General features: G+C 46.8%; 1 protein-coding gene across 3 annotated transcripts in view; it reads right to left on the bottom strand.

Annotated features, from left to right (window-relative positions):
- The window catches only part of AGFG2 (ArfGAP with FG repeats 2), a 1592250-nt gene that overhangs the window by 1066337 nt on the left and 499446 nt on the right, over positions 1-26467 (bottom strand). For all 3 annotated transcript variants that reach the window (XM_069644975.1, XM_069644984.1, XM_069644992.1), the window contains one exon: positions 5981-6131. In XM_069644975.1, coding sequence (XP_069501076.1) covers positions 5981-6131 — 151 coding nt within the window. The remainder of the gene's footprint in view (positions 1-5980; positions 6132-26467) is intronic.

Raw genomic sequence — 26467 nt, 5'->3', positions numbered from 1 at the left:
TTGATGCAAATAGTTTTCAAAATCAAACCATCCTGCCACCTTTATTTAGTAGGCCCGTTCAGATGCAATAACATATCTGAACAGGTCTGCCTGGGAGCATTTAATCAAAACAGATAACCGATGTATATTAATACCAAAGTTCCTTAAGGAATCACATCCAGCAGTGGTAATTAAAGTAAACCAGAAACAGCCATACAAGATGTAGCACATTAACAACTTGAAAGCCCAGCATGCATCAAAATATCTTCAAGACCAGACAAGGAGAGGTTTGTATTAAAAACATTAGCTTTCTGCACTGCCAATGTATACTGGGATCTTCAAGGAGAAACAACCTCGGAAAAACTGAGCATTGCTAATTTGTATAGCCTTACAAAAGCTCAACAGGCGTTTTCCCTTTACTCAAAGTCCTTCACACGGGTATCCTACCCTTGGGGAAATTAACTGGGGAGCAACAATGACCTGACTGCGTCACATGGCAGAATTACCCGGATAGAAGCTATACAAAAGCTGTAAGATGACAGACCCCAGCGCAGGTGAGGTCACTTGGTCTAGCAATTCGGGCCATAGTTAGGATAAACATGCCTCCATGCACTATGAATGGTAAACCATGTTTTGGGACCCCTCTAACACTTCACACCCTTGATGAAACTTCACAAAACTGTCCAAAATAATTTAGAGCTGGGTCTTATTATAATACTAAGACTATATATTATAGAGTTATACCATTGCAAATATATATTTTTAGTGATCGTTTACAAGTAGAAGAACAAATTACTTGCCCTTGGTAATGTTCTTTCGACTGGATGTTCCTCCCACATATTCCTCCTCTTTGATAATCTCCTTCCAGCGTCGGCTGCTTCGGAAACATTTCTGTGTAGAGGGCGCCATGCATGGTCAACTCAATGTCCCTCAAAGGCCTCCGTCCGCTCTCGAGCATAACCTCACCGACAGTACATATAGCACACACCGCGCCACTTCCTTCAGTTCTAGTTTTTCGCCCTCTCTTCAGAGCACAGGCATTCGTGAGTTCAAAACAATCAGACGTTAAAGAGAGGAAGGTGTAATACATAGAAATTCTACTGAGCGGTAGTATGGAAGGGGCGATGAGGAATACGTGGGAGGAACATCCAGTCGAAAGAACATTACCATGGTAAATCATTTGTTCTTCTAACAGATTGTGTCCTCCCACGTATTCCTCATTTTTGATATACTCCCACAGCATTATGTGTAGGAGGCGGGAGTACGAATTTTGCTCGTCATTAATGCTGTGAAGTACAGCCTTGCCAAATCCTGATTACTGCCTGGACTCTGCGTTGGGACAGGAATGTTTTGAAAATGTATGCAGAGAGGACCAAGTGGCAGCAGCACAAATGTCTTGTACCCCTCTCTGTAAAGCCGATGAAGTGGCCACACCCCTAGTAGAATGCACCCGTAGTCCTAGAGGAACGTCTTTACACGCTAAATTATTGCATTCTGAAATGAAAAGTAGAATCCAGAGGGACAAGGTTTGCTTGGTCAGATTCAGACCTTGTGCCCTGTGAAACCACTTAACAATTGGTCATCCTGCCCAAGGTTTGCCATACTCGAGAAGTATAAAAAGTAAAGGCTTTCTTAAGGTCAAAGCAATTGAGTCTTTCCCCCTCCTTTGATGGATGAGGTGGAGGATAGAAAGTCAAACACTTTTTTTGTCCAAGATGAAACGGATACTACCTTTGGAGGACTCTCAAAACAACCTTTTCCTTGATAAAGGTGGTAAAAGGCTACTTACACTAAAGAGCCTGAACTTCTCTTACTCTATGCGCCGATGTAATGGTCATGAGAAAAACAGTTTTGAGAGTTAGCATCCTTGAGGACATGAATGTAGCGGCTCAAAAGGAACACACATGAGGTACTTGAGTACTAGGTTGAAGTCCCAAACAGGTACAATAAAAGGGACTGTAGTAAATACATTAGTGAGCCCTTTTAAGAATTGGACTACAACATGATCTTGAAATAGGATCCCTGCTCTGGTGCACGCTTAATAATGGATAGCGCCACCAGGTATCATTTCACATTGCCGACTTAAAGCCCCTTGTTGGCCAAATTAAGCAAAAAGGATAACACCATTGTGTGCCACAAAGAAAAGTGCCTACATTCTTATCTCTGCACCAGCTGCACAACTTATTCCAACGGCAACGGTACAAAGACTAAGTTGCTGGTCTTATTGTAGAAAGCAACACTTCCATTACGTCTTCCGAGAGGTCCCAATCTTTATACCTCAACCTCTCAGAAACCAGGCTTGAAGGTTGAGAGTCCTGATCTCTGGGTGACGAATGCAACCTCTCTCATGCGACAGAAGGCCCTCCCTATGGGGAAGTTCAATTGGAGGGCAGATGCACATATACAGAAGGTCTGGGTACCATGACCTCCTGGCCCAATCTGGAGCAATGAGGATCATGGTCTCCCCAAACTTCCTCAACCTCATAACGACGTGTGGAATGACTGGGACTGGAGAAAACACGTACAGGAGTGGTAACTCACAGTCTACTACGAATGCGTATCCCAGAGCTCCTCTCAGAGGAAATTCCCTGGAGCAGATCAGGTCGCACCTCTTGTTGATACTGGACGCAAACAGATCTCTTGAGGGTTTCCCCAAAGGGTCAAGATCTCTTGACGTACTTCCTGAGTTAGTTCCCACTCATGAAAGACTGCTCTGCCTGCACAGAGCATCCACCGCCATCTTCTCTTCTCCGACAAGGTGAACGGCTGTGAGAGATTCCTTTTTGCAGTGCCCTGTGCTGCATTGCCTCTCTGCACAGTGGTAGTGAGCCTACACCACCTCTCTCGTTGAAGTACTACATGGCCACTATTTTGTCCGTCATTGTCAGGATATTCTCTCGCAGTATGGAGAGCAGAAAGGCCATCAGCGCTAGTCCAATTGCCCGCAGCTCCAAAACATTGATGTGTAGTTTCGACTCCGATGGAGACGGATGATCGCTGATATGATATGTGACATTCATAACGCACCTATACACAAGTGTTTCTAGGCGCGACAAGACAAGGAGGGGGGGAAAAAAAAGGGAGAACAAAACAACGGTCTTACTAGGCCTTGTGTCATTCAGATTGTGCCAGTGCGGGGAGGAGGGGAGTGAGAAGTGCAGCCAGCAGGTGGCTCATAAGTGCAGAGAGAAGGGACTTTATGGTTGCAGGTACAGACCCTTAAGTGTAGGGGGAGGCCAGAGGCAGTGCAAGGGAAACTGGACATGCAGAAGCCTGGGTCCGAGTTCAGAGGATAGTCATGTGACCAGTGCACGTTGAATTCCGGCACATCAGCAGGGGAGAGGAAGAGAGAAAGCGGAAGCGACAAGGAAGGTCTTTAGTTGCTTCTGGAACGGGTGGTGGTTCCCCTTTCAGCACGTTAACTCCAGGACAACCTTGCTCAGGACCTGGAGAAGGTCCACTATTCTGATGGAGAACTGAGACCACTGGGACCTGATGGCCCATTGAAGAGCTCATTCTCAGACGAGCATCTAGCACCAGGAAAATGCAGGATGCCATGAGGCCGTGCAACCTCAAAACTAAATCGAAGGCCGGAAGACATTGGGCATTCTGTCGACCATCTGCCAAATGTGTTGAGTCATCACCTCGGGTGGCAAGGCTTTCCCTGCGGATGCATCCAGGACCGCTCCAAGGAATTGAAACTTTTGAGAATGTATCATGTGGGACTTCCTGAAATTGAGGGAGAAGCCCAGTCTGTGGAGAGAGTGGCAGGTGATGCTGAGATGTTCCAAGACCTGTTGGAGAGAACGGGCCCTGAACAGCCAATCGTCCAGGTAGAGGTAGATGTGAATTCCCCCCGCCACCTCCCTGAGACTTTCTGCCACTACCGCCATCAACTTTTTGAAAACCCTTGGGGCAAAGGTGTTCCCGAATGTAAGAACTCGAAACGGATAGGAAACGGATAGTGAGTACTGCCAATGGCAAACCTTAGGTACTTCCAGTGCATGTGATGAATAGGCACATGAAAAGTAAGCATCTTGAAGGTCCAATGATACCATCCAATACTGGAGCTTGAGGGCATGAAGGATCTGACCATTTTGAACTTGTCCTTCCTGAGGAACTTCAGTATCTGAAGTCCAAAATGGGTCTCAATATTCCGTCGTTTTGGGGGATCAAAAATGAAGGAGAGTACAATCTCCAGTTCCTCTCGGTTACAAGCACCAGCTCTATGGGACCTTTCTCCAGCTGGACGGAGACCTCCTGCAGACAGAAGGAACGGATCCATAACCCTGAGGTAGTGGTGCCCTGGTAGATGATCTGGAGGCCTTTTTAGGAAAGGGAGGCAATAACCCTGCACTACAGTCTGCAAAGCCCAAGCATCAGAAGTAATTCCTGCCATTCTTTCAACTTTGACTGAGCCTACCCCACCCCCAACACCCCCACAACAGCCCTGCGGACTAATGCCTCAGAGGTTTCGGGGAGGTTATGGAAGCGCCTGATGTAAAAGAAGCTGAAGCTTGGGTTGAATTTGAACCACAACCTTGTTCACCGCGAGGAAACCTTTTCTGACCTCTTGCCTTCTGAAGGATGTATAATACCAAGATGGACGACCCCTCCAACCTTGGGAAGTGCTATGTGCCTGTTGCTGATGCTGTATTGCTGCACAAGGTGAATTAGCTGCCACTTTAGATGTCTAAAGGTTCTCCAGATTTATCAGCCTAAAGAGGACTTTAGAGAGAGTTCAGGGCAGAGACGAACAGTTGCAGGTCCTCATAGGAGTGGGTACGCCTCAATCTGCGCAGCATCCAACGCATGTCTCTTCAGAGACAGTGGGGTGACCCAGGGTTGAGGATGCAGAGACTTGGTATGGTATAGTTTATTTATAAAGCGCCTATACACAGGCAAGTGTTTCAAAGCGCTCAAGGAGGGTGGGAACATGGAAAAAACAGTTGCTCCGAGCCCTTGAAATTCTGAGACGATAAAGGTCTGCAAGGCAGAATAAGTGCTTGGGATACATTTAACAATTTGAGATACAGCAAATAGGCCTTACAGCGATTCTGCAGTTTTTACCGGTGCATTTAAGGGGTGAGGTCAAGAGGGACAGACCGACGATCTCTTCAGGCACGGTGTGCACGGATAGTGAAAGTGCAAGACGGTCACAGGGAGGGGGAGATCCAAGCTCACCCAGTCGGTGGAGACTGGGGTAAGTGCAGAGGGAGCCACTCTCTTAGGTTAATTCACATGTGCAAGGTTAATTCACAAGTGTAGAGAGAGTGGGAGGGGTGTAGGGCCATGAGGAGGCAAGTGCGAAAGAGGACTGGCGGAGGAGACTCTGGGTTACACCCGGGAGCCAGTCAGCAAGCTGTAAGGAAGGGGAGGGGGAGAGGAAGAAAAGCAGAAAACATTTTCTTAGCATGTTAGCATGGAAGAGGCAGGGAGAAGGAAGAAAAAAAGAGGAAGGTCTTCAGGAGTTTCCAATTTAGGGATGAAAGCTAGCATAGGAGTGGGCACGCCTCAATCTGCGCAGCAACCGACGCATGTCTCTTCAGAGACAATGGGGTGACCCGTGGTTGAGGATGCTGAGACGGAGGGATGAAAGCTAGCAGTAGGAAGTGAGGCGAATGAGTCGTAGTTGGAATTGGAAGCTGCAGAAGGCAACCGTAGTGGAGGAGGCACTAGGTATGAAGGAGGAGAGTGAGAACTGTAGCCCAAAGAGAAGGGGAGGAATGGCAGAGGTTTATATTTCCTTTTAGTAATAGGTGAGACAAGTGGTGAGGCGGGTTCAGAGGGTGGAAAGGAGAAAGTGGTGGAACCAATTGAGTGATCAGATAGGGATGATCTGACAGTAGTATTAGTGGCTGAGAGAGAGGAGGAGATGAATAAGATCATATTATGTAGTAGTTGCAATACCTTCAGTGAAATGGTAAAATACAGTTTGAATAAATACAAACATGAAATAAATGGCTGAAAAGCAATGCTGCTACAACATTCTCACCATTACCTGATTCTGAGCAGGACCACCCACTGTCAGAGCAGGCACTGAGTCTCCCAATAATGTCCGCAGGGGTTTTACTTCAGGTGTCGTGCTTTGGTTGCTAACATTGGATGAGCTCCTGGCAGGGGCAGCCTTTACCTGGTCTGGGGGTACATACCTATTCGGTGGAGAAGATAGTTTGTGTTAACATTTACTATGAAAGTAAGATAATTTGTCATAAAAAGCTATACTCTAAATTAGCAGACATGTGATCTACTTAGAAAATTGATCCCATGTGGCAGATCTTGCAAGCCTGCACAATGAACTTCACTGATTCAACAATCTCCACTCTCCTACCTAGGAATGCTTCTTTTGCTATGGGGAGACCGATTACTCCCGCTTCAGAGTCAGCTGTGATGCCTGTAGTGCAGGAATTCAAACTTTGAGCTATATTTGCAATTAGATGATTTGCCTGTATCTTACCCTTTATGTCAACGTGTTGTAGTTTGCAATTCACCAATTTTACGTAACCACTTTAAGGTTTCTGCATAACCAACATATGCACTCTAGATCTCAGTTACATCTTGATGGTATAACACACTGAAAGAAGGAAAGGAGGGAGGAGATAGCCATGTGGGGTATGAGGGATTTATTTGGCGTCAAGAAAACATTTATTGTATTACTTCGCATGAATCTATTGCCATGTTTAGTAGTGCTTGGTCCTAGAAGAAGTCGCATTGAACATAGTTGTTGACTATGTAAATCACCTAGTCAAATGGAATCAATAAGACATCTCATTTCCGAATGCGATGCCCTGGCAGTGTCATGAGAGCTGTTTTTAGGGACACTGATATATATACACAGTGAAAAAACTTTGTTAAAGGCACGTTATGGTTCATTTGCCCTAAGAAAAACCTGTCAAATTCTGTGCAAAACATTCGTAAAGGGACATGATAGTTACTTTGCACTAATAACAACTTATCCACATTATGGGAACAAGTAAAACCGAAAACCCCCAGAAATTCGCCAGTTATGGTAAGCTAAGCAACCATAACTCGTGCCATCACTGTGCCTTGCTAAGACTAACAACCATGACATCAAAGATGACATCACAGATGTCATTGATGACATCACATGTCTGTCCTCCCTTTTCTTCCTTTACTGACATATGTAGCCCAAAAGGTACTATTGTGAAGGATTCCATGTAGTGCTCAGTACCTTTTCTTTATTTTCTACTAATTCGAATTGAGCTGATACCCAACCCGTCTCACACCCCCTTTTACAGATACTCCAGGCCACAATGGACCATGAACCAGGCCGGTGGGTGATAACACTATTTTAAATTCAAAGAAAATCATAGAAAATCGCCAATGGGATGATAATAACAATGGAAACCACTGAAATACACTTGGGTAACCTTCGACAAGAACATATCCCAAGCACAAATGATTAGGAGCACTTTTTCTATTTGGGTAGATAGCAGCCGAGTTAAGGTTTCCCCCTACAATGTTCAATAAACATGTACAAATAGCACCATGTATGTACATTGCAAGAAAAATTAAAGGATAGTTCCGGGACTTTTTTTTTTATTGTTCCTATGGTTCGGCCATGTGTTTTTAAGCATAAATCGGTAGATCGTAGAAAACTTTCCTATGGACCTTACCCGACTTTTCGTCCATTAACGCACTCGAAATCAGCCGCCATTTTCTGATAATCCTATCATTTCCCCCCATCGCCCTGGCTCACCTGCTTTTGCGGCACTAAATCAAATCCCCCGCCCCTGAAACAGACTTGATCAAAACATTCATATTCCCCGCCTTTATCCGTGACGTGACTGAGCTGCGTAGGCAAACGCGCCCAGGCGTCTTCTACGCGACTCCACACAGAACCAGGAAATCAACACAGATGAGCTCACACAACACAGCGCGCCACAATTGGGAATATGAAACTGTATTTTTAAATTAAACCGCAAGATTGTAAATTTGGTAAAGTACATTTATTTGACATCAAATGATTTGAGAATATTCAGCGATTTGCATTTTTATTTGCTCACGTTCCAAAAAGTTCGTTTTTGAGGCACCATCAGATCTTTATTAAAATTATTCATTTTATATATTAGGTCGGGAAATGATTTCATAGCTAGGACAGTGCAACTGGGTATTATACGTCAAGGGGGGGCTGTAGGATACTGAGACAGTCCCCCAGTGCAGGGGTTGACAGGGAGGCAGTGCAGGTGGAGAGTGGAAGGGCCCAGGACCGAGGTCGCAGACAGTGGACCAGTTGTAGCAGGGGAGAGGGAGAGAGAAAGCAGAAGCAAAGAGGAAGGTTTTGAGGTGCTTCCGTGAAAGGAGATGGTTCTCCTCAAGATAGTGCGCGGTACAAAACAATATGCCACATAGAACGAACAAGTACAACTTAACCCGTCTTTAAAGCTACTGTATAGTAATTAAATTGCGGTATAAACTCATCTAAAGAGTTACTTACATTATATTTGCATTTTCCATTGTGTCTGAGCGTAGGGCAGCCCCGAAATACCACTCCTTCTATGCCGACGTTATTTCTTCTAATGAAATAACATGAAATGGCTTTCGTTTCTGAAATTATATTCATTATCGTTTCTTACGTTATTGCCCCACACCCCCAAAGAGAAGTCTTTCGGGATGGTCCCGGCCTGTCAAGGTCAAATAACAATAGAACCTTATACTGAGTTGTGGGCCATTCCGGCACCCGAGCAAAAAATCAAAGCAGCTGACCTTCACTTTGAACGAGCACACATTCCTAGTTAGCTACATTCAGTGTAAGGCCATCTCACAGGACTTGAAATTTACACTCCATCTTTGCATTTTGTCTGCGTGCTTTGCAGCCCCAGAGAACCATAAATACGGAGACATTCTATATTTTTTGAAAAATTATTTATATTACTGTTTGGTTGGATAGACACATTGCATGTACACTGAGCAATCACTTTTATTTACACATTACATAGATACACATATTCAATGGGCCTGCGACATGAGGAGACTCGAGAGAACAGACAATCAAATTACAATCATTTAAACCGTGATGTGTATTTCTCAATGAGCTCTTCTTTAGGTGGACATGGAACAGAGGCAATGTTGGGTGGCAATGCAGTTGTCCCCTGCACAGGTTCGTTCACAACTCCATTTATGTGCCTATCTAGGACGTCAACAATAAGTCTCTCAATAAACTCATATTGCATATCCTCAAACACTGGTTTGATCACCCATTGTTTACTTCTTTTAGTGAAGGCCTTATTGTAGCGAAGCGTCCCTAAAGTTCCGGTCGTCCTACTTTGTTGACGGCCAACATTATGGTTATGTGCCAAGGCCGCTAGAAGAGTCCGATTTATCATGCCCTCCCCTCCATGCCAAAATGCAATCGTTTTGGCCTGTACTTTAGGCACATATTGTGGAACACCTCCAAATCTCCTGTGTGGCAGAATTCTGTGAGTCCCCTCAAATCTCTTGTTATAGTTTTATCAAATACAATCTTTTCAATGGCTTTGTGAGTGGGTGATGAAGGAATCAACCACTTCTTCTTCCGTGCCTCCTCTGTGGACAAATGGCCATGTTCACAATTGTGGAAATGTTGGTTTGTAATCCAACGGTGAACGTTGGTACAGTGTAACATTACTGACCGCCATTTTTCCAGTAGAATTTCCAACAACCCTCCACATGTTTTTGAGCTCCACCAAAGATGGTTGCTGATTGACTTGGACCACTGTGAAATACCTTGCATTTCTTTTTTTTTACCTGCAGCAGACATTTTTTTATTGATTGTTTTTGCAAGATGCCAAACGTCAAATTGGTGATTTATATTTTTGTACTCTTCTCTCATTGTCTTGGCAATTGAAACATGTCTGTCCGTGGCTATCAGGTCGATCACCATTCCCGCGATTGTAGTTCTTGCAATGATGCTACAAAGCCAACTTTCTCCATGGCCACTGAGGATGTACTTTGTGACACCTGCACGACCACCGAACTCACAATTTTCTTACTTTCCATGTCCTGAAAGTGGTAGGTGCAGTACTTGGCTGAAAATCCTGGGCTGTCGCACTGTCCATCACCGGCTAGCCTGAACCGTTTGCCCGCGAATGTACTATCAATAGACATTTTTTCCATTCTCCAAGCTTCGCTAATGGCTGGAAATAGATAATCGGTTTGGTATTTGTAGAACTGAGTTTTCGCAATGAAATGGATTCCCATAAACTGAAAGAAAGACTAATTTTTTAAAACTTGAACCACTAAAAAGTGCAGCCGCTGCACAAAGTAGATTGCCTGCTGGCAGTTGTCCCAGCATGGGTTGTGCAGACCATGACAAAGGATGATATTTTGTACATGTGGCATGTATTTTAAGGTTAGTGCCTCGAATTGCACGAGTCACATTAATCAATGGCTCCCCACATACTTCCCCACCTACCGAATGCCCACATTTCAACCGAATAATAATATCAATCAAACAACTATCGAATACAATGAATTTGGCCTCTTTCCTTATACTGTCACTCTGCATCCCAGCTGGTTCGGCCTGTAACGTTGAGGACATGTCACTCACATGAAAGGTAGAATCTCTGATATCGTCTTCCGCTATGTTCAGTGATATTGATGGTGTTTCATTGTAGTCCACTTCATTCTCTTCCATTGCAACATCTGTTCCTTCTCCGGCGATGGGTGAATAAGACAATTTCTTCAACTTTCTCGCGGTCTTAGTTTTTGCGGGTGTGGATTCTGTGAATTGATCTCCGACTGCATCCGAACTACCAGGAGGACATTCACTATCAATGGCTGGTGGTGGTATAGCTCCGTTGTCAATCACTTCATATTCTTCCCATTGGCACGATGCATCTCCAGTCCCTGCCAAAAGGTTTGACAAGCAACATCTCTCGTTCGCTTCACTGTCTGTGTAGATCTAGTTCGTACACCCACTCGCAACTAGAGGACAGATTGGAAAAGGGATGTTCAGTTTAAACACAACTTACAGTATTGAACTATTAACAGTGACAAACATAATATAGTGACCAGGACACTAACCTTCTTTTGCTTTATTTTCTTTGAAACTTTGCCTCGAACTTCAACATCAGGACGCTGTTGCTCCGACTCGTGTGTGCATGTCTCCACTTCCTCTTGCGCTGCAACGACTATATTTTCATGATAAGCACATCCATCACGCACTGACGCTCCATCGACTCCCTGAAACATAGAACTTTCATTAGTATGTATAATAATATCGAAAACACAAAATGTACTTGGGGACCAATACCCACGTACATCTCAATAGCAAAACACAAATGAACGCTTTGTGTAGAACATTCAAACGACAATTATTCACGCATAGTTGATCTAGTTGGATGGAACTGTCAAGATCCATACCTCGGGCTCCTCATAGACTTCCATTGATGATATTATTGAAGATGATGCTTCAGTGACTCCCTGAAACACAGTAATTGCATTAGTATTGTTTTCTATTTTGATAAAAAGAACAGAAACTTTGTGCAGGCGTCAACGGCTCATCTAAATAGACCTGCACAAATGATCAGTTGTCCAAAATAAATAATGGATATGTAAATATGATTCGATTTGCTCGATCGTTGGAAGTGTCACCACCCAGAGATCTGCATCAACTACTAGGGGTGATGTTCTTGTAGAAGAAGGTCCGTCATCTCCCTGAAACATAGTACTTGCGTTAATAAAGAAGGAAGTATAGCGGATGTAATCACGTCATATGATTTCGCTTGATCGAACTGTCAGTATCCATACCTCGAAATGCATAAGAACATCAAGGGACGATGTAACTGCGGTGCACACTTCTGCAAGCTGTTGCGCCGACCCGTAACTGCATGCTCCCCCTTCTTCTTGGACTAATGCTCCATCGACTCCCTGAAACATAGGACTTTCATTAGTAATGACCACAATATTGAAAAAAGAAGACACATAGGCGGGCGACGACAGAAGGACATATCAATGGCTAAAAACGAAAGAAACATTGTGTGTAACAATCACGCTACAAGAATGCAAGATCTGATGATCTCCATCGATGGAACTGTCCGGAAACGTACCTCGAGCATCTGAGTGACATCAACGGTAGTCGTCAATACGTTGGACTCCTCAGCATCTCCCTGAAAGACAGTACTTGCATTATTTTGGATAACAATAATTATAACTGAAAACAAAGACTAGAGGATGAGTACAAGGGTGTACCATTAGGTAAAATAATTACACGATAAATTAAAACTATTGATTTACATGCCTAAAACAAGTCAGTGGCAGAATAGCCAAGTAAGATTACCCAATAGGCGCTCGAAGTGGCCGATGACTGCAATAACGACACGGATGGAGAATCTTCCGCCTTCATATTGAGTGGATACATAAATGGGGAAATTATTGTTAGCTAATGCTACACACTACCGCAAGGCCGAGAGATAAATACGTAAACTTGACTCACCAGTTGTCACGATCCCTCATCATGCGGTCCCCAGGGCACTCCCTCATCCCCAGTCCCGCCCTTCTCTCACTTCCCCCCTTCCCCGGGACTCACGTGGACTCACACACGTCTTGCGGGCACACCCGCGCCTGGTCCGTAATAGGACGGCTGTCAGACTACGGCCGTTCCTACATTGGCAATTGCCTTGGCGCATAGGATCGCGAAGGGCTAACCCTGAGCTTCCGCATCGCGGGACTGTGAGGTCACGTGATGCTCTTGCCCGATCACGTGACCATGCCACGCATCACGTGACCAGAAGCGCGAGTACATAAACCCGGAAACCTGGGTATTCGTTGCTTCTCAGCTGTGCTCTGCATTCTGTTTGGCGCTACGGACCTGGAATCATCTTTGGATCACTCACGGAATCGACCTGGCCTGCTTTACTGGACTCCTCTTGGATTTACCCCTTCGGATTTCTTTGCACAGTGATACACGGTCCTCGACCACGGACTGTTATTGGACTGCCTCCTGGATCACCCTTTTGCACCCTGGTTCTTTGAACTCCTTGCCTCACAGTTTCACAGCTCCACAGCTCCTGCTGACAGGCGAACAACTGAGCCTACTCCTCTTGGGGTACTGCCGTCCACGTGGGTCCCGGACCTCTCCACTAGGTTCCTCATCCCCTCCTTGACCCTGACTGGTAAGACCTTTCCAGTTATTCTAATACTGTAGGTACTGTTTCTTGCTTGGTACTTAATCCGCATTTTCTTGCAGCAGTGTGGGGTCCCCGAGGTTCGCGTTCCCGGACTTGGACATTCGAACATCTTCGCCTGTGACCTCAACGGCTGCACAGAGAGTTGCGTTAAGTTCTCCCTGTGCGGCATTTGGGGACGGAGGCCTCTACTGCCTACACGACACTCAAGTCTCAACAGACTGAGAAGCCTATAGTCGTGTAGGCAATGGAGGGGAACGCTGAAGACCCCATGTCTGCTATAGTCCAAGCCATTACAGTGCTACGAGCCGATATGGCGGCAGCCAACACGGCTATCCATCAACGTCTCGACCACATACAAAGTACCAGACACCCTTTACCCCCAGATGTAGAATTCGGAGACACACCCTCTGTTTCTCGACCTGTTCCACCTCCGATTGTTCCCCAGAATCCCGTTCCCATGATGCTACCTACTCCATTCCCATTGGCGGCCCCTGAGAGATACCACGGGGATCCCAAGAAATTTAGGACCTTCCTAAACCAATGCAAGTTGCATTTCCTGTGCCGGCCTCAGGCTTTTCCAGATTCCACCACGAAAGCGGCATTTACCCTTTCCCATTTGGCTGGGATTGCCGCTGCATGGGCCAACCCCTTATTGGAGAACGATAACCCGGCATTATATGATTTCGATCTCCTCGTCACCGAGATGTCCAGGGTTTTTGATACTAGACACAAGGCCCAATCTCGAGATCTGGAACTTCTGGATTTGTGCCAGTGTAGGGGTTCTCTCATTGAATACATCACCCGTTTTAACCAGCTATCCGCTGAAACCTCTTGGCCAGAGGGCAAGAAAGCAGTCGTCTTCTATAGGGGCCTCAACAACCCTATGAAGGACGCCTTATCAGTAGTACCCTCATTACCCACTGCATTCCAAGATCTGGTTGACTTGTCACTCCAGGTGGACGCACGTAGGTCCGAAAGAAGAGCGGAAGCAGGTTTCACTCACCCCTCCCCTTCTCCCATGACAGTTCCTTCTTCTGACTCCTCCCAAGAACCCATGCAGATCGGGGGGGTCAGGAGTCCGATATCTCCTATGGAAAGGGAACGCAGGAGGGCGGATAACGCTTGCTACTACTGCGGCACCCTAGGTCATTTTGTTAAGGAATGCCCACGTCGTCCCAAAAACAAGCCACAGGGTTTTCGGATAGCTCGATCATAGTACCGGGGATGGGATCGAGCTATACCACAGACACCCCGAACCCTACACCCTCTTTCGGGCGTATCCGGCCCATTCATGTACAAGCCACTCTACAGCCCACAGCGTCCGTTTCACATCCTGTTACTCTGATAATTGACTCTGGGGCCACGGGAAACTTTATCGACATTTCCTTGGCCCGTTTGTTAAACCTGCCCCTTTTGACCAAGACCAGGCCTGAACCGGTACAGGCTGTAGATGGCTCGTCCTTGATTTCGGGCCCAGTCAAACAACAAACAGCCCCTTTGCTATTAACAATACAATCCAGACATAGGGAGACCATTAGTTTTGACCTTATCACCACGCCACAGTTTGGGCTCATCCTGGGAATCCCTTGGCTTCAGGAACATAATCCCCTCATTGATTGGAAATTGGGTTTGGTTCATTTTGAGTCGGCTGTCTGCCAGCATTTCTGTCTTCCCACAGACGCACACAGCGACAATCCCGCCCAGGCTATAGCTCATCTTACAGTACAGGATCCGCAAGATACACCATCAGAACACGTAGTTGGGTTAGTGGCACTAGACGTTCCCCAGGTCTATCAAGATTTCGCAGCTGTCTTTGATCGTGGCTCCTCTGAAACACTGCCTCCACATCGCCCGTACGATTGCCCTATCGATCTACTCCCTGATACAGTGGTTCCCACGGGGCGGATCTATTCCCTCTCGCCATCCGAGGAATTGACTCTCAAGGAGTACATTAGGAAGTCCTTGAGCTTAGGGCACATACGACCATCCACCTCGCCTGCAGCCAGCCCTATCTTTTTTGTGCCGAAAAAGGAAGGCGATCTACGCCCATGTGTTGACTATAGACGCCTGAATGCTATCACGAGGAAAGATCGGTACCCTATTCCCCTCATCACGGCCTTGCTGGACCGACTCACACACGCTACCATTTTTACAAAACTGGACCTCCGCGGAGCCTACAACCTGGTCCGCGTCCGTTCCGGGGACGAATGGAAAACCGCTTTCTGTACCCGGTACGGCCTATACGAATATACAGTCATGCCCTTTGGGCTGTGTAATGCCCCGGCGACCTTCCAGAGGTTTATGAATGATATCCTGAGCGATATCTTAGATGTTTACGTCGTGGTTTACCTCGATGACATCTTAATTTTTTCTCAATCCCTGGAAGAGCATGTGCGACACGTTCGTGAGGTATTAACACGCTTACAGAAACACTCACTATATGCCAAACCGGAAAAGTGCCTGTTCCACGTTGGTAATGTTGATTTCCTCGGGTTCTGTATCACTCCCGGGGGGTTGTCCATGAACCACTCCAAGGTTAAAGCGGTTTTGGACTGGCCTATTCCTGCGAACCTGAAAGCCCTTCAGTCCTTTTTGGGTTTTGCGAATTTCTACAGGAGATTCATCTCTGGGTTTTCTTCTATCGTGTCTCCCCTCACTGCATTAACCAGTCCTAGAGTTCCCTTCCTTTGGTCTGATACACAACAGAAGGCCTTTGATTCACTGAAGACTGCTTTCACCACGGCCCCTGTTCTTCAGCATCCCGACTCTGAACTCCCTTTTGTCGTGGAAGCTGACGCCTCCTCCTTCGCTCTTGGTGCTGTCTTATCCCAAGCATGTCAGGCCACGGGTCGTCTGCACCCTGTTGCATTTCATTCCCGCAAGTTTACCACCCCCGAGTCACACTACACCGTGACCGAGAAGGAGTTGTTGGCGGTTATGGACGCTTTCCGCGTGTGGCGACACCATCTCTTGGGCGCCAAGTATCGAGTCACGGTGTTTACTGATCACCAGAACCTGCAGGACTTGGCTTCCCTGAAGTGCCTTAACAGCCGTCAGGTGAGGTGGCACCTTTTCTTCGCAGCATTCGATTTCCAAATTCGGCATCGGGCCGGTTCCGCGCACGGCAAGGCCGATGCGCTGTCCCGCTCTCCCGGGGGGGTCTCTCTTCCCGTATACCCTAACACAATGTTGGACGACACTAAGGTCGTTTGTCTATGTACTCCCTCGATGCCCTTAGTGGACGCAGTACGCAAGTGGGTGTCCTTACATCCCGACCAGCTATCTGAGTGGGATCCGGTGTTCCAGGATGGCCTCCCGTTTGTGCTGAACCGCCTATTCTTGCCCACTGCCGACACACGCAACATGGCAATGGAATGGTCGCACGATGCCCCTGTGAATGGTCATCCTGGCCAACGCCGTACGTTATCCCTCCTGAAGCGTTGGTGTTGGTGGCCGGGCATGAAGAGGGACGTGGATTGTTACGTCAATACATGCACCATTTGTACACAATGCAAAACCCGTAGGGGTCGCCCGTTAGGCCTGCTTCTCCCTTTACCAGTGCCCCCGAAACCATGGCATACGGTAACCATGGACTTTGTCACGGAACTCCCTCGGGTACAGGGTTACGACACTATTTGGGTGGTGGTGGATTCCTTCTCAAAGATGGCACGCTTCATCCCCTGCAAGGGTATCCCCTCTGCTTCCATCCTGGCCACCCTGTTCTTTGATACCGTCTTTTGTCTTTTTGGGTTACCCTCTGTCCTTATATCAGACCGGGGATCGCAATTCACTTCTCGCTTCTGGCGCGCTCTAACTAGGTTGTTGGGTATCGATGTCCGGTTCTCTTCGGCCTACCACCCGGAGACGGATGGTCAGACCGAAAGGACTAATCAAACAATGGAACAATATCTCCGCTGTCTGATCCTGCAACAACAGTGCTCTTGGTTACGTGCCCTCCGACACGCTGAATTCGCTTATAACAATGCAGTTCATGCATCCACTGGGTTCTCCCCCTTCTATGTTCTCTATGGCCAACATCCCCGCACATTACCGATCCCTGACCTTGCGGCCTCCACCAATCCGGCCGCCAGCGCCTGTCTTAGGGATTTGTCCTCTATCCACGACCAGACTGCTTTACATCTCCGTGAGGCTCAGTCTTCCATGAAGGTCCAGGCAGATAAGAAACGGCTGTTGGCTCCGTCTTTCTCGGTGGGTTCCCGGGTGTGGCTTTCCACTCGTCACTTGAGGCTAGTGGGTTGTAGGAAGTTGTTGCCCCGTTTTGTGGGTCCCTATGTGGTTTCCCGGGTTATCAACCCTGTCACATACCGACTGGTTCTCCCGGGTTCTTGGAGGGTACACCCTGTATTTCATGTCTCCCTTCTCAAACCGTGTCCGGCCCCGTCCCGCTTGCGCGCCTCTGCTGCCCCGGTGTCCTTGGCTTCCCCAGACGAGTATGAGGTTTCCTCCATTCTGGGCTCCCGGGTCTGCAGGGGACGCTTGCAATACCTGGTTGATTGGGTCGGTTATGGTCCGGAGGAGCGCTCTTGGGTTCCTGCTATTGATGTCCACGCTCCCCGGTTGGTGGCTCGCTTCCACCGGGATCACCCTTCCTGCCCACGGGGTCGTGGGCCTTTGGGGGGGGGTTCTGTCACGATCCCTCATCATGCGGTCCCCAGGGCACTCCCTCATCCCCAGTCCCGCCCTTCTCTCACTTCCCCCCTTCCCCGGGACTCACGTGGACTCACACACGTCTTGCGGGCACACCCGCGCCTGGTCCGTAATAGGACGGCTGTCAGACTACGGCCGTTCCTACATTGGCAATTGCCTTGGCGCATAGGATCGCGAAGGGCTAACCCTGAGCTTCCGCATCGCGGGACTGTGAGGTCACGTGATGCTCTTGCCCGATCACGTGACCATGCCACGCATCACGTGACCAGAAGCGCGAGTACATAAACCCGGAAACCTGGGTATTCGTTGCTTCTCAGCTGTGCTCTGCATTCTGTTTGGCGCTACGGACCTGGAATCATCTTTGGATCACTCACGGAATCGACCTGGCCTGCTTTACTGGACTCCTCTTGGATTTACCCCTTCGGATTTCTTTGCACAGTGATACACGGCTCTCGACCACGGACTGTTATTGGACTGCCTCCTGGATCACCCTTTTGCACCCTGGTTCTTTGAACTCCTTGCCTCACAGTTTCACAGCTCCACAGCTCCTGCTGACAGGCGAACAACTGAGCCTACTCCTCTTGGGGTACTGCCGTCCACGTGGGTCCCGGACCTCTCCACTAGGTTCCTCATCCCCTCCTTGACCCTGACTGGTAAGACCTTTCCAGTTATTCTAATACTGTAGGTACTGTTTCTTGCTTGGTACTTAATCCGCATTTTCTTGCAGCAGTGTGGGGTCCCCGAGGTTCGCGTTCCCGGACTTGGACATTCGAACATCTTCGCCTGTGACCTCAACGGCTGCACAGAGAGTTGCGTTAAGTTCTCCCTGTGCGGCATTTGGGGACGGAGGCCTCTACTGCCTACACGACACTCAAGTCTCAACACCAGTGGAGGGATGTGGACGAATAGAGTGGGAATAGCGGTTGAGAGCAATTTTCGCCTCGCTCGCGGTGTGTTCTTCTTTATTAGCAATGATGTGGAGTACATGTCTGAGCTAAAGTGCCTGCTGCAGATGCGGTATCGATCACCCCTCTTGTCCGCAAAGACTTCTAGGACTCTACTTTCAAGCTCAGACGGTGGATATCCGCAATATCGGACCCATTCTCTTATCTGATCTATTGTCTTAGGGAAAACATGCATTATAGTACCTTCAGATTTATTATGGGTCTTCGAAGGGCAACCGCCAATGGAACAGGCAGGCATTGTGGAAAGTTCTGAAAAGTAAAGATCAACAATTCTCTATGAATACCAATGTAAACTCAGAACATGTGACTAGTTCCTTGCATGTACTGTCTTGAACGAAAAGAAATTGGACGCAAAATGATTATGGTACATGGCCTTACCTTGACGAACAAACAGTTAGATGCAGGGATCAGAGTAGTTTCTTGTCGTAGAACAGGGAGCAGTTCACAGGTTGCAAACTGAGGAGTTTCCTCAAAGTGTTCACGGAAGTTCACAGAGACGAAGAGCAGATAACCACCACCTTCACGGGTTGACTAGCAAAGCGCAAACAAGTGCTCATTAGAAATATGAAGTGGGTTATAAAGAATTCGAAACAGGGGTGTGTTTGTGAATGAATGACGTGTATATGTTGTGGCATTATGCGGTTTGCAGGGGGCCGCCCAGCGTGAGGGGGGGATGCTTGGCAGGAGACACGGGGTCTGGAGGTAGACATGGGAACAACAAACCATGCTCTATAGACCACTTTGAAGTGTACATGGTCTTTGGCACCTCTTGGCCTTTATCGCTCCCTGACAGCTCCACTTGGCAGCACAAGTACCCCGGTGCGAACTGGAGAACTGCCTTTGATAGGGCGGGGGGTGGATTGGGGCGGTGGTCGTGCAGACAAGACACAGGAAGACTCGTGAATGGAGACACACTTATGTGGATTGCAGGGGGCCGTCCAGCGTGAGGGGGGATGCTTGGCAGGAGACACGGGGTCTGGAGGTAGACATGGGAACAACAAACCATGCTCTATAGACCACTTTGAAGTGTACATGGTCTTTGGCACCTCTTGGCCTTTATCGCTCCCTGACAGCTCCACTTGGCAGCACAAGTACCCCGGTGCGAACTGCCTTTGATAGGGCGGGGGGGGGGGGTGTGGATTAGGGCGCTGGTCGTGCAGACAAGACTCGTTTGCCGCAGGGCCTCACCAAGGAGAGGCCATCTAACTGCATGTAAGAGGCAGGCTGAAGGATCTAGTACATGGATGGCAGGGGGGTGAGTTTATAAATACCTCAGCCTCCCAGGAGAATATATGGGTGCAGTTCACCCTGGAGACCCTGGATGCCTAGGCAGTTAGTCAGCAGCAGGCTGGCCTGTGGTGGCAAGGCGGCACGGGCCAGAGGGGGTCATCTCTGTACCCGGTGCCCAAAAGGATGATTTATTATGATCAACCATATTGATTATTTACCTATAACCATGTTTTGTATCAATAAAATCCAACGGCCTTCCTTTTATTGCCAACGCTTGAACAAAGTGGTGTGGTAAGTATTTTTGGGGGAGGAGGCAAGGCCGGGAGGCTTGATGCCAACCCGCAAAATAACATATGTATGTCTGCTGCATATGGGTTCAACGGTTATGTGGATTGAAGGTGGGCGGCCAGCGTGAGGGAGGATGCTGGCCGGAGACATGTGGTGTGACAAGACAAGGCACAGGAAGACTAGTCAATGGAGACACACTAGATTCATTTAAAAAATCAAAACAACTATTGTTAAAATATATGTTGGGTTTTATTTTAGATCTTAATTTCAATTGAACATAAATAATAAACATTACACATTGTAAAGTTCCGGTTGCAGCACATCCAGGGAAAATCTGCAGTATTGTCCACTGTCGCTGGGGAAATGTTGTCTAATGGCAAGTACCGCACAGGCAGGTATTACTCTCCGAACGCGGTGTCCGAGCCTCCCGTGAAGCCACCAAGTGAAGCAACGATAGGCCACCAGCCTGTACCACCTGTGAAAATGAAAGATGCAAACTGTATTAAAATGACAAAACTTTCTTATCACTGTCGATTCAGGTAAAAAATGTCATTCTGCTTTGAAAAAAATTCTATCTAGAAAATGCACAATATGGAACCAATTTACATGCATTCGAATGATATGTAGATGTAATTTTATATGTGGGAGACGACCATGACATAGTAGTGGCATCACTGACATCACAACCAGAGTATACTTACTCGTTACTCGGATTACGCGGACGAACAGTGCCGCGAAGTTCGTGCATAAGCACCATCATCCTCAACACGGTCGGTGAGAGGCAGGCGGCTTCCCTGAACTCTGGCAGCTCGGTGATGCATTGCGGACTTGGCTCGCCTTCCGAAATGTAGGCCAAGCACCCGGAATTTTCACGGCAGCAGCAGTTCTCCTCCTCAGTTGGCATTAGCTCGCACCGATTGCACGTGCACCAGGTGGAGACGCCGTCCATGCGACATAGTCCAGGCTCTTCATCCGTTGACTGGTCCTCCCAACTGCCGTCCGAATCCCCATCGTTTCCGCGTGCTTGCCTTTCCAGTAGTTCCTCCTCGGTGTACTCGGGCTCGTACATATACGGCATTATTGTAGCCATTGTGTGGTAAAGAAAGTAAAATAATTTACAGAGATGGTACAGGTGTTCACAAGGCCTAGAAGCGGCGAAGGTAGCTGACCAGAGCACAGAAACGAGTCACAGAATACTCAAAGTAACACAGAGAGAGGAATGGAATCGAAAATCTGCTGCTGTGTGTTGTGAAACGGTGTGTTTATACTTATTGAGGAAAGAGGCGTCCTGCCATTTCCATGGCGACACTTCATTAGCTGAGGCGCAGCGATTGTTGACACGAAACGTGCTTTGGCGTTGGGAAATGGGCGGTACGCGTCTGCTGATGTCAGGCTCAGGGGCGGGGGATTTGATTTAGTGCCGCAAAAGCAGGTGAGCCAGGGCGATGGGGGGAAATGATAGGATTATCAGAAAATGGCGGCTGATTTCGAGTGCGTTAATGGACGAAAAGTCGGGTAAGGTCCATAGGAAAGTTTTCTACGATCTATGCTTAACACATGGCCGAACCATAGGAACAATAAAAAAAAAGTCCCGGAACTATCCTTTAAGTTAGTGTGCAAACTCTGTACATGTGAAACAACCGGACCAAAGGCATAGAGTATGCATCATAATGGAATGCACCAGTACACGAAGTGACATATGCGTCCAACAATATTACTGCACTGCTGCTGTACATGGAAACGAAGAACGAAATTGCAGAGTAAGGAATGCAAAGTATTGAGAGCACAACGTAACTCCAACGTAGTAAGTACACTGAAGTCTCTCTTATTATTGCAGAACTTATTGCAGCAATGCCAAGCACCCTAGAATGGCTGGAAGAGAACGACCCTCTTCACTAAATGAGTAATGATACTAACTGCATTGATACGCAGCACAGTCTAAAAAGTAATATAGTTAATATGCAAGGCATACATTATTTTTCAAAAATTGATTGGCAGACTTTGCTCATTACATTTTTATGATTAGCAATTTTGTACTAATGTTTTTAATGCCACCAGAAGATACTTGTACCCAAGATATAAAATGGGCAACAATACATAGTTTTGTATACCGTTGAAGACATTAGTGAGATAAGTCAGGCCTTGAAAATTCCTTCTGTAAAATGGTGCAGGTCACCACAAACCCACTTTAGTTTGGCACACTGCTGCAACCCAGAGGCCAGCCATGCACAGTCTAACTTTTATCTGACATTTACTGCAAACAAAGTAAAGTTTAAATAAATGTTTCCAACATCCCCTGCAAATGGTACTGACCCTTCTTAAAATCTACTTGACTATGCAAGTGGGCGAAAATACTTTGCGAGCCCTGGGTGAGCGTCTGTAAAAAGATTAGCTGCATGAATGGACACAAATGAACAGTTATCAGAACAAAAAAGGCTCTTTAAACAGTTTAGCCAGCTCCCTCTACTGCAGGTGCAAATATATAATGCGATCACAATCATAGAGCAAAGTGAGCTCTGGAGGCCAACTACACTGCAGAGTTTTGCAGTAGGTCTGTAGATGTACAGACTAGATGAAACTATTGATCGCTACTTTAAGTAAATATCAAGTTAGCTTTGTGTATTAAATATGTAAAAGACTGAGCAGAGTGGATGGCATAGCAGACAGAGAACTTGGCAAACTTGGCAGAATATTGTAGTTTGCAGCCACCTCACTTTCAGGGTAGCGGGTATAAACCAACATGGCACTCTCTCTCCATTAGCCCTTTGAACTTGCAGTGAACAGAGAAAATAGGGTGGAGCGAGCACTGAAGGCAAGAGAGGAATGCAGGGTGAGCGGTGCTTTGATTGAACAGTAACTTAAATAGCTAACTTTGCTACACAAGTGCCAATTTAATTAGCAAACCTACAGAACTGCATAGCAAATTGCTCCGCGACACTGCTTACTTTATGCCTTGATATGTATTGCTTTATGTACACTTCAGATATGTTTGTGTGTAACAGGACATAATTTACATTGAAGAAGTGCATGAGAAGCACCACCTCTTCCGCAACAGCATATAGCCACACGAAATGAATGAGACGCTGTAAAAAGCAGCATAGACAGCCTGGACGTGAAAATGGAACAATAGGTAAAGAATTTAGCTGCCTTAAAAGAGGTGATACAAGGATGTATTATCAAAAACATTAAATATCACTGGCCCACCTTCATGTGTACCCCTTGCCCAGCTGCCAGCCCACCATCCCCAACAAAATCCCTTTGAGCACAGACGTTACAATGAGACCTGAATGCTTGCCACCCCTCATGACGATGTTGGTGAAATCCCAAATTCCCCCGAGTATGTATCCATTTGTACTACCCCTACCCTTTGCTACTACTGGCAATGTTTCTTACAAATTAAACATGTACATGTAAACTGTTTGTCAGTGTGTGCGTAGCTGTTGCTTTGGTGTTGCAATTTCATTGCGACTCTGCAGCGCACAGTAGTGTCTGAGATGCCGGCAGGTAAGCAAAATGGAGGTTTCCTAATGAAAGGGCACATACCTGGCGTATGGCAAATCACAATGGAACGGTCAGTAGGACTAAAGTACTGGCCTCATGTCCGCATCTTCTAATACACTTTTTATTAGTCGTGGAAGCGGACGTATGTCGTTTGCACAGGTATACGTATGCGTATGTCATCGTCTGTCTCCTGGTAACGGCGCCCCTGTCGCCAACCCTACCGATTTAAGCGGTACTGGCGCCTACGGATTCTGTTTTGCAAAGCTACCGATATGTGGCTGCATCACGCCTGGCTGCCCAAGTGCCATTGGGAGCAAAAACAGCATGCTCCAGTGAACAGTGGCCGTGTTCAATGGCCCATTATTTTGATTGATGAGCTGCTTGCCCTTACATGACCCGTGAAACTGACACCGTCTCTGCACTGAGCACCGTGAGGTAAAGTGGCAAGTTGTCGGCTGCGGTTTGTACAGTTGCAAAAAAGATTGCACTGCACATGTGACAGTCCGTAATTAGTCTGGAAAATGGTAGCGCTGTTGCTGCTTGCTCACTCGCAAACAGTTAAATGTAAGGACAACTAAGTAAAAAGCAGAGTCTTCGGATCTCAAACATTATGAGTGCCGGTTGCAAAGGTACTGTGGCTGCGTGCAGCTGCCTGAATAACTGTCTTGTTGGTCATCGTAATGAAACTGCGTTTTTATTTGAGTATTCGTATATGACACAATTTACTCATCTCCATGAATGCTGGAGCTACGGCAAATCTCGTACAATCAAGTGACGTACTTGGCCTTCGATGCAGATTGCTATATTAGAAGACGTTGAAATTGCATTTTTTTTGGCATGATACAGGTCATACATTGTGCTGCAGATCAATATCTGCAAGAACCCGTTACTCGTGTTGAAACATTGACATATGGCAGCGCAAGTGCACAAGCTGTTTATGATTAGTGAATCAGACGATCCATATATACATTCGCTTTAGTATTGTACTGTTCATAGCAACTTGTGGAGGGTCGCTTTGGTCACAGGCAAGAAGAAAAGGAACACAGGGGTTTCATTCGCAATGCGTGTCCAAATCCTTAGTCACCCTTTGTAGTACTTCTTGAAATTACCTGCTAACAAGAATATATACAGTGCTATAATGTTGCATTGGTTACTATTTTGCAAATGTTACGATTCCGACACATTCTTGCTCACACCACACCCAGAAACCTTATTGCACAACTAGCCTCCACAGACAGATTTCCATGCATGCCATTCTGAAAAAGGACTGGATGTGGCAAGTGTAATCGTGTAAGTAACGTGTGCGGGCGTAGAGGAATTCATTTCAACCAGGTTAGGGGATTTCATATTTAGGTGTGGCTCTGAAAAGTGTTTTTTTTTCTTTTTTGTTGCTCTTAAGGAAACACTTTTGTGTTTTTTTGTATACAGATTTTAATTTTTCTACACTCTGCGCATTATTACAGCAAGGTCTTCAACGTATCCTGTAGATGGGACAACAAAATACCATTGCCAGTGGTGGACAAAGAAATGCCATTGTCGTGGAAGAAGTAAGCACTTTGAGAATGAATGATGTCATTGTTGAAGAACATTGCAGCATCTCACAAAAAAGTATACATGCTTGCATTGATGATATACCTTCCGCCCTCTGGGTGTGAACAAACTTCAATAGAACGGTCCCACACTCTTCTTGGTGGTATGGATGAGAACAGGATTTTTGCAGTGGGAAAAAAAGGCTTCACTGCTTTCAGCAACCTCTTGAGTTCACAGAACACACATGAACAAGGCACATTACCCAAATGCATCACTCCGTAGTGTACGACCAAAACATCAACAGTAGCGAAAGTGGCCACTTCTTTGCAAAGGTCAAGCACAACGCCGAAACTGCACACATCGGCAGCGCACCATGATGCTTCCACTCCTTCCAACCCAAAATTACCATCAAGGTTTCTTTCCTGGGCATACCTGTGCATATCTATCACAAAGACATCACCCAGTATGAGCACTCTGTGTCTGTCCATGTCTGCCACTGTAAGTACACAAAGTACTGCAAAAATATATTACTGCCCCTTCCTGTGAAGCAGAACCTAAGCAGCTAATTGGATAATCCACACAGTCACATTCCCATTGGCCAGCATGCTCAGAAGGGCAGAATGTGGCATGTGCACCTCCGTAACTAGCGCGAGGGCCACACCCCAGCGCAGCTGCAGCAGTCATTCTTCCCTTTCCACTACTTCTTTCCCCAACCCTCCCTCATTGGGTACTGTGAAATAGTCGCACACGCTTCCACCAATCACACGCAAGACCTCTGCATTTAACGGCATCACATCTGTACAACACTCCTTGTCTTTGTACCGTTAAACATTTACAGTGCAAGTCTGGGGTGAAGCGCAAGCACCTCCAATGGAAAGTTCTGTGAAACTATCCAAGATTTCTGCATGCACATTCGTGCACATCGGCACCCATCAGCACAAAGTACAGGTAGAAACATTTCCTTTACACTATTTTGACAACTCTGCGTACACACCACACCCCAAAACCTTATCGAGCAATCCCTTCGCCTGAACAGTCCCATGTACATGGCCGCTATCCTGAAAAGCCACATATGTGGCACATGTAAAGCTGCAACTACCATGCTCTCCGCTGACTTTCCGTGCCCTGTGCAGGAGTGTAGAAATACATTTGAACCAGGGTAGGCATTGTAAATAA

The sequence above is a fragment of the Ambystoma mexicanum genome, chromosome 1p (assembly GCF_040938575.1).
Source record: "Ambystoma mexicanum isolate Mex_15411 chromosome 1p, UKY_AmexF1_1, whole genome shotgun sequence".
In the NCBI taxonomy this organism is placed as follows: Eukaryota; Metazoa; Chordata; class Amphibia; order Caudata; family Ambystomatidae; genus Ambystoma; species Ambystoma mexicanum.
This window is presented reverse-complemented; position numbering and strand designations above follow the sequence as displayed.